This window comes from Mastomys coucha, unplaced genomic scaffold, assembly GCF_008632895.1.
Source record: "Mastomys coucha isolate ucsf_1 unplaced genomic scaffold, UCSF_Mcou_1 pScaffold3, whole genome shotgun sequence".
In the NCBI taxonomy this organism is placed as follows: Eukaryota; Metazoa; Chordata; class Mammalia; order Rodentia; family Muridae; genus Mastomys; species Mastomys coucha.
Window position 1 is genome coordinate 5790223 of NW_022196909.1, and position 9678 is coordinate 5799900.

General features: G+C 40.4%; 1 protein-coding gene across 6 annotated transcripts in view; it reads left to right on the forward strand.

The window, feature by feature from the left end:
* Rev3l (REV3 like, DNA directed polymerase zeta catalytic subunit) overlaps positions 1-9678 on the forward strand; it is a 147230-nt gene that overhangs the window by 49615 nt on the left and 87937 nt on the right. For all 6 annotated transcript variants that reach the window (XR_004112322.1, XM_031347765.1, XM_031347768.1 and 3 more), the window contains one exon: positions 6750-6824. Coding sequence is in view for 5 of the 6 variants with exons in the window: in XM_031347765.1 (XP_031203625.1) it covers positions 6750-6824 (75 nt within the window). In the remaining variant the exon portion in view is untranslated. The remainder of the gene's footprint in view (positions 1-6749; positions 6825-9678) is intronic.

The window sequence follows — 9678 nt, forward strand, 5'->3', positions numbered from 1 at the left end:
AGATGGGATAGGAGACGGAGAGAATGACCGAGAGGAGGCAGATGGGATAGGAGACGGAGAGAATGACCAAGAGGAGGAGACGGAGAGAATGACCGAGAGGAGGCAGATATGAATGAGAAGAAGGTCGTGTAGAACACTTATTTTCAAGTTCCTAGATTCTCCAGAGGCACCAGCTCTATTTGATTTGACAGTTGAGATTGTGGTTCTCAGATCTCTTAAGGACCAAGATTGTACCTGAACAATGACGTGGTGAAATCCAGCACTTCTATAGACTCCATGAGCCAGTCTCTGAGTACAATAATACTAAGGCAGTCTCTTATTTGAAGATGACAATTCTACCATAGTTTTGCTTTATTCTTTCTTTTGAATTGAACTGTGGTGAAAGATGACTCCCAGCTCCTGCCTCCATTTCTTCCTCCTTCATCTTAAATCAGATCAGAATCTAACCCTGATGGCCATCCTAGCCTTTTGTATCTCTGCTTCCTTCCTTTCACGTACGTGGGTTCTCCTTAATACACTTCTTACATGGCATTTCTAAGACAGCTGATAGCCTTTCTGTCAGTTCTGATGCATACTCAAATTTGAGAATCACTACAGGCAGCTCTTCTGTGAACTTTGAACTGTCTTCCGAGTTGTTGCATGATACTGAGCAGCCAGGGTCTGACTCCCTAGGTTTGCTTTAGCAGCTATGTAGGTGAACAGAGCTGTGGGAGGAAGTGGCTAGAGAAGCAGGAAGCTCAGGGTGGCTATTGTATCGGTGTAGGTACTAAACAAAGCCCTGTAGCTTGAACTACGGTATAGCAGGAAGTTGTGCAGAGCCATCAGCTTCTGGATCTGGTCTGAGGGCTAAGTCAAGATTTGCTTTTCAGGTGGTTGAGAATTGTGAGACGGGTCAAGAATTTGACAGCAGGATTTATTTTATGTTGCTTAGAACTTTGTGTGTTGGTGGAGCACAGATCTAGATGTTTCAGGTTTGTATGTGTACACTCAAAGTACACACCTTAAATTTGTCTACTTTTTAATATCTAATCTAGACTTTCCTTTGGATAGTTTTTGTTTGTTTGTTTGTTTTTGTTTTTGTTTTTGTTTTTTTCGAGACAGGGTTTCTCTGTGTAGCCCTGGAACTCACTCTGTAGACCAGGCTGGCCTCGAACTCAGAAAATCTGCCTGCCTCTGCCTTCCAAGTGCTGAGATTAAAGGCGTGTGCCATCACTGCCTGGCCTGGATAGTATTTCTTAACTGAATTATTATTTTCCTATTTTCTGATTCCAACTTAGTAAAAATACTCATCTTATAATTTAATTGGACCAGTTTAAAATTCTTTCATAGTGTTTATGGAATAACATTTAAACTTTGTTCTGACCTCTTTACCACTAGTTTACTGTGTTCCATGCAGAAACACTGATCTTTGCTTTCAGGTCCCATGTATACTCAGGTTCTCCACCTGAGTTCTTTGTACAGGCATGATATGGTCACAATCATCATGACTATATGTCAGCTCATTTTTATTTATTTAGCATTTAACAGAACATGAATTATTTTAGTTTTTGCTCTTCACTAGCTAATAGTTCAGCTGAAAAAATAACCACATTTACTTGTTTATTAGTACACGCCAGCACCCTTTCGCAGTGTTGAGCACGATATTAGGCAAAAGAAAGGTAAGAATAGGGTACAGCTGTAGCTGTGTTAAGAGCATGGGTGCAGGTGTTGAGACAGCCTTTGTTAGGGATTGTCCACGTGGTTAGAGAGGCTGAGAAGCTGCAGTAGTCACTCTATTTGCTGAAACCCCTTAGATGCTTGTAGCCAGTCTAAGTCTGAAAAGCCTCAGAACCAGAAGGGATGATGGACTAATTCTCAGCTCCAGGCTGAAGGCCTGAGAATATGCATACTTTTGACACAAGTCCTAGAAGCAGAATCAACATGTACAGGAACTGGAGGGCTTAAAGACGTGGTCAGGAGGAGCGGGAGGATAATTACCTCCCAGTTCTAGGAAGAGGAGAGAAATCTGATGTCTTCAGTCTTTTTGTTCATGTTGAGATTTGGATGGGGCTCACCTGCATGTAAATAGATCATTCTTAGTCCATAATTTCCCAAGATAAAATTATTCACAGATTTTTTTGGGGGCTAAAAAAAATTTAGAAGATAATATATAGGGTTTCTAAGCTATATTTTAGGGCAATATAAATGAAACTAGGATCACAGATTTCCAAATAATTATGATTTAATAGTTAAATATTTATTCAGTGTCTGAAATTAAGAGACTGAAAAAAAAAAAGGCACTAAAGGTTGTTAACAAAACCAAGACAAAGCAAAGATATTATGGGCCACATAAGTGTAGGATGTCTTCCTGCTTATTTGAGTAAAGAGAGCTTGTGTCCTAGGAGCTGCATTTATGAAACATACCATAATAGTAGGAAAGCTTGACATTTACCGTTAAGAAAATGAGATCCCATCTATATTAGCAAGGCTTTCTAGGGAAGCAGAATTGATAAAATGAATCTTTATACATGTATTAAGGGAGTTTATTAAGAGTGGCTTATAGGCTGTGGTCCTCCTAGTCCAACAATAGTTATTTCCAATCAAAAAGTCCAAGAATCCAAAATTGTTCAGCTCATGAGGTAGAGTGTCTCAGCTGATCTTTAGTATAGATTGAACTTCTTTAGAAGTAGAGTACAGGAACGCCTCAGCAGCAGGATGAATGAACTCATCAGTGAGCCCGCGGTGGGCAGGCAGGCAGCAAGCTTCTTCCTTCCACGTCCTCTCTATAGATTCAGGGCGGTCGTCCTCCCTGAGTCCTCCCTGAAAACGATCCAATCAGAAAGGCTCTCACAGGCACGCCCAGCTGCTTGGGTTTGTAGTTAACTCCTTGGGGAGTCAAGTTGACACCCAAGAAGAGCTGTCTCAGCACCATAGTCTTTTATCCTTTTCTTCATGGAAATGGTTGCAAATTATAGAAACAATATCGTTGCACCTCACATTGAGCTCTGGCCTCTACAGGCATTTGTGTGCACACATACTCTATGTGTGTATCATATTCATGTGTGTACATATGTGAGCATATATGCCACTCACATACATAGGATGAAGTAGTAAGTATTTAGAAGATGATAGAAGTGGGATGATGGCACGCCTCAGTAGTTCAGAGCATTCTTGCAGAGGAGCAGGGTTTGTTTCCTATAACCCAGAAGGTGTGGCTAACCAACATACATAGAACTTCAGTTTCAGGACATCCAATCTTACACTTTCTTCTGGCCCCATCGGGCACCAGGCACATATGTAGCACACTCATATACACATAAAATAAATATACCTTAACATAAAGTATGAAAGATGGAGAAAGACAATCAGAGAATACAGTATTGAAGGAGATCTGCATCTCTTGACAATGAAAGGAAGCTGTGCAAAAGCCAGGGACAGGGCTTTCCAGGCCGAGACAGCAAACAAGGGAATACATGGAGGGGTCAAATTAGAGAGCCTAAGGTGGCTGAGAGTAGCCAGGGGAGAGAATAGTGAGAGAATATAACAACAACAACAGCAGCAACAACAACAACAATAATAATGATAGAATAATAAGACAGGGTTAAAGTAAGAAACAAGAATGGATGTATGCACATTTCAGATGTTGGAAACTAGCAAAATAAAAATTTAACAGAAATTACTTGGTCCTTGTGCTTCTGAATGGTAAGCACTTTTACCCTTTGAGTCATCTCCCTATTTCCTCATTGATGTATTGTTTAAATTACATCATCTTTGAAAAATCACAGTCAGTGTTTCATAGGTATAAGTAGAGTTTTATGTCCTCCTAAAATTATACAGCTTCTTAAGCCTTCATTGAATACTTCTTTCCTTAGTATAGTCATCTGCATCTCCCTTCCCTGTTCAGTCTCATGTCCTGAGATAACATGATAGGGTTCTTAAACCCCCCAACCATACATAGATACATGCATTCATTTACTCATTTACCTATTTTTATTTATTTTGGGGGTGGTCAGAGGACAACTTGGGGGACTTAGTACTCCTTCCACCACATGGGTTCCAGGAAAAAAACTTCAGTCATTGTTGGTGGCAGATATCCTAACCACTAGCCCATCTTACTGTCCCCATTTCAAGCTCTTAATCTCTGATCTATTTAATTCTCACTGGATTCATTTAATATGTATAGATGTTAAAGACATCAGCTACTAAAATGTGTCCCTGTTGATACACTTTTATAAATAAAACACATATGAGCACATATGATACATAATTTGCCTCTTCATAGTAAACTTGTGAAATTGATAAGCAAAGCTGATTAAGAAAGGTCATTCATATACGTGCTGCTAAGGGCACTGTCTAAATGGCAATAATCTATACTGTTTCAGAGCCTCTTGGACTTTCCACTTAACCTGAAGGGAGATGTCATTTGTCAGGTGCGCAGAAGGCATTGTACCCTCTGTTGTCCCTCAGTCTTTGTTTTTGTTAAAAAAAAACATCTCTTGGGCTGGGGAAATAGTTCAGTGAATGAGAATGGCTGTTGTCCAAGCATGAGGACTTGAGTTTGGATCTCCAGTATCCACTTAAAAATCTTTGTGTGCATCTCTATATTATGCTTATAACTCCACTCTTTGAGGGGCAAAGGTCGGGGAGAGTAGTTGTTGGGACTGGCTGTTAGCCTGGCTCCAAAGTCAGCAAGTGTCTTAGTCAGTGTCCTATTGACTAAAGGGACACTAGTCCCCCTGAGACTTCTGCCATTATCTCAATGATGTCATTCTTTTCTTATTTCAACTTTTTACTTTGTCTTTGAGTTTTCAGAATTTTAACTCTAATATTCTTCAGAGAGATGCATTTTAAATGTTTTAGAAGTGCTTTGAGCTTTCTGGATGTGAATGTCAATGTAGTGTACCAGGCCTACTGTGAACTCCTGACGCTCTTGCCTTTAGCCTCAGTAGTTGCCTGGCCGGTCATAGCATTTTCATTCACAGGTTTTGTTGACTACATTTTTTTTTAATGCCTTTTCCAGTCTGTTCTGAAATCTCATGAAGTAAACGTTGACCTGCTTACTGGGATTCAGTAATCTAGGTAGGTTATTGCAAAAGACTATCTTCAGGCCCAGAAATTCTTCTCTATGTTCAGATCTACTGTTGAAGTTCTCAATCAGCTACATCCGTAACTTCATTCATTATGTTTTTTATCTTCAAGATTTTTAATGAGTTCTTTTTGTATGATATTTCCTTAGTGAATTTCAGTTAGGTCTTGAATTCTCTTCCTAAGTTTGTCTGTTTTTCCTTAATATTGTACTAAGTTTTTCAGGAAACTCATTCTCTCGAATTCTTACCAACTGAGTTTTATCCTTTCTTTGTGCTCTTACTAGCAATTATTGTGCTTCCTTAGAAGCACCTCATTACAGTGTTAGTCTTCATGTTTCTTATGCTGGCATTTGTGCATCAGTGATTAATTAGTTCCCTGTACCAGTTTGTGGGGTGACTTTGGTAGTGAGAGACTAACTGTTGTTTTGATTGAATGTACCATGCTGATCTATATTCCTCACGAGACGTGTGCGTGTGTCTGTGTGCGTGTGTCTGTGTGCGTGTGTCTGTGTGCGTGTGTCTGTGTGCGTGTGTCTGTGTGCGTGTGTCTGTGTGTGTGTGTGTCTGTGTGCGTGTGTCTGTGTGCGTGTGTCTGTGTGCGTGTGTCTGTGTGTATGTGTCTGTGTGTATGTGTCTGTGTGTATGGGTCTGTGTGTGTGTGTCTATGTGTGTATGTTTTAGAATTATATTGCCAGCCAGAAAGTAGTTTCCTTAGCTTGGACCCAGCTAGGTTGTGATATGAGTAAGTTTTTGTAGGTCAAGGTAGGGTTGGACCACTCGCTTGTTCCATCTGGGTGTAACGTGCCTGGTCACAGACGCTTGTTTGCCCAGGCTACACGGAGATGAGTGGTACAGTCAATGCCTGAGAGCTACATCAGTGACTTTATCGGACCCCTGAAGGATAACCTTCCTAGAAAAGTTGATCCAGCTATTTTCTAGAGTTAAGAATGGATGTGTAGGAGCAAGCTTCTAAGAATAGGCTGTTCTATTACTTCTTGGCCAGAGGAGAACCACTAGGTTTGTTTAGTTGATTCCCCAGGGTCCTCAAGCAGGCCAAGCCAAACTAAACAGGAAATATTGTAGGGACTTCAGTAGACTGAACCAGCACTAGTGTAAAGCTCCTCTTCTGTCTAGAGGTATTTCTTGATAGATTCATTGCTGCTTACCTTGCTATTGTTGTGATAAAACACCATGACCTAGATAACAAAAGAAAGAGTTTGGAGGCTGGGCTTGGTGTGTGGGCTTTTGAAACTTCAGAAAAGCCCACCCCACGTGATATAACTCCTCCACACAGTCCCACCAAGTGAGGACCAAGCATTGAAGTAGGATAGGCTCATAGCTACCCAGGCCATTCTGGATCAAACCACCACAGTAAACAAGAACAATGTCTTTATGGAGATGTGCTGATTAAATGTAAGGTAGAAATGGTTCACTGTCCTGTTTGGTCCTGAGTTTCATCAAAGGGGAATTTTTAAAATCTTAAAAATGCTTTGGAGTTTCTTCATATATAAATCTCTAATAGGTTTAGTTGAAAGCTCTTGGGGTATTTTAAAATGTGTTTTGGGTAATATTAAATGTAAGAAGACTGAATTAGGCCAGGAGAGCCTAATTAGGGCAATAAGTTGTATTATTTTATCTTTGAATTACAGAAATATTTTAAAATATGTTTTTCTTACATTTCAGGCCTTTTTATGGTTATCATGAGAAGGAAAGACACTTTATGAAGATCTATCTTTACAATCCTGCAATGGTGAAAAGGTACAAAGATAAATGAAACCAAAATATGAATAAACATGACTTAAGTATTGTATTAATAAAAAGAAGACGATAGAAGAAAGGCTTTGTAATTTATAACACCATTACAGTAAAGAATGTAAAATGTCTGTATATTGTAAGTAGAAAGAGAGCCACTGCTTAGGTATGAAGGATATTTCAAAGGTAGGTCATTTGTTTATGGCCCCTGCCTGTTTTTCTGTTTTGGATGTTGTAAGTTTGTTGAATTTTTTTGTAACAAATGATAACTGTCTGATACAATATTAGTGGCCTGTTCATATGTTCAAGACTAAAAACAAGATAATCTTGTAATTTCAACATAAGGAGAATTTTGTAGAAGTAAGACTGCAGTGAGAGTACTTTTTGTTGACCCCTTACTAGCTGCTTCATATCTTGATTTTGTTTTTGTTTTTGTTTTGCCCTTAATCTGTCCTCTGCATCAAGTAGTTGAATTCCAGATTCTAAAAATAAATTTGACAGGGGCAAGGCTTGGAGTCTGGGGACAGCCAGATAATTCAGTGAAAAGCCACTTGCTGCTAAGTCTGACACCTGAGTTTTATCCCCAGGATACACATCGTGTAAGCAGTGTGCCAACTCCTTCAAATTGCCCTCTGGGCCCCGTGGACATACATAACAATAAATTAATGCAACACAAAACTTCTTTTTAAGAGTAAATTGTCTGAGTTCAGTGTCTGACACTAGGCTTTTAGTTAGCGACTTCAGCAGGAAACTTCCCCCTTCTTTCTGTCTGCTTTCCTGTGTCCGATTGTAATGTCTGTACCACGGCCAGACTCACTCGCTGCACCTTGTTAGTGACCGCTTTATCTGTGGCAGTCGGCGCCATCTGCCTGCCTTCCTCATGCTAGTTAAATGTTAATACTCATAATTTTGCTTGGAACACTCATGTACATGCATTTATTCATATAAATACACCCATCTCTCACATATCAGTTCTTCTTGAAAGATTTACCTCTCCATATGGAATGTCTTACTTCCCATCTATTCTTTCTTACGGTTTCTACCCAAACCAATCCACTGAAATTTTTGTTCACTAACTGTTGCTAAGCTTGTTTTATGTCTTTACTTTTTTAACTTGTGGTACTACTGAGGAGACCTTCAAATAACCGCACGCGCTGGTTTCTGAGCTTGAAGCCTCCTTTGGTTGTCCTCAGACTTGCGCGCTCACTCTCCTTGCTGCCACTGCGTATTGTTGCTGTTTCTTCTCTAATATTGGGGATTGTTCCTTAGGAGCGGCCTTTAGGTCTTTGTCTTCCCCTTCCACATTTACATTATTTATTCATTTTTATGCATGTGACCTTTAACTTAGTATGAATAGTCTCAATTTTTCTCTTGAGTTTCCAATCAATATATGAAACCATAAACAGGTTAAGTAGACGAGCAGTGTGGTTAAGAATGAGGAGTCACAGAAGATTTGATGCGAGCTTTTAGCCTTTTCATTTTTGTGTGTGTGAGTTTTAAAAAATACATGTGAGTATGGGTGCTGGCAGAGGCCAGTGTCATTTGGTCCTGTGAAGCTGGAGTTACAGGTGGTTGTGAGCCACCCAGCATGGGTGCTAGGAACCAAACCTGGGTACTTTGTAAGACTAATACGCCCTCTTAAGTACTGAGCCATCCCATCTCTCTAGCCCTTTTTGTGTGATTTTTGATACCATTTAAAATCTCATGAAGATTCATCACTTTGTTTGTAAAATGTTAGCATGGGCTTGTAGTGAGGTCTGCTTGAGGTTAAGCATTTGTAACATATAACCTATTCAGTACATAGAGCTCAAAAGTCTGCTAGTTATGTCCGCAGTGTTAAAACGTTCTTCTGATTGTACCTGTTAGAGTGTCCCACGACACTAAAACTCAGAATGCTTAAAGCTACTTTTAGTTTTTCTGAAAACAAAATGACAACCAAACAAAAACTACTTTTCTTTCATTCATTCCATTTTCTTTTTTTTCCTCCCTCCCCTCTCCCTTCTTTACTCCCTCCTTCCCATTGATTCCATTTCAGTAAACGCCTCACTGCCAGTTGACTTACATTCAGTTCCTCCCTAACCTGCCACCCGTCTCCTGTCAGTTCCTCAGGTGTGACCACGCCACCCTTACAGTTCTCCTGTCAGTTCCTCAGGTGTGACCACGCCACCCTTACAGTTCTCCTGGCTCTTTGGCAGATTGTTGTCTTACAGTTGTCAGTCTAGGTTTTCCACCACAGGCAGCCTCCTTGGTGTGGTGTCTCATTGGCCTCCTGGTATACTGTCTCATTGGCCTCCTGGTGTGCTGTCTCGTTGGCCTGCTGGTGTGGTGTCTTGTTGGCCTGCTGGTGTGGTGTCTCGTTGGCCTGCTGTCTATCCTCCAGCAGACTGGACTGCTGCCTCACATTGAGGTGGGCTGGCTGTCACCAGACTTCACAGTTTAAGTAGGCTGTGTATAGTCTGACTTCTGACATTCCTTTCAGTCTTCACACTGTGCTGCATACAGTATCTGTGGCTTCCCTTCCTGAATAGACTGCTTTCTTATGACCTTTCCTGTGCCCTATTATGTTAATGTGAAACACTCTTCCCTCTCTTCAGAGAGTTGAACCTGTGCTTTATTTACCTTCCTGCTTAGACTGCTCCTCATGAAGGCTTTTCAGGAACACCTCTGCCCCTCAGTTCTTGGCATAGTACTCTTTTTGATTTGCATTGTTGCTGTTGCTTATGTTCCCTATTATGAAGGAAAAAGCATTTCGATGGGAACACTGTCTCGAGTGGTGGAGTTAGGGTTGGTATTTCTTTGGGGAACACTGTCTCGAGTGTGAGTTATGATTGGTATTATTTCTGTTTCTTTTTTTTTTTTT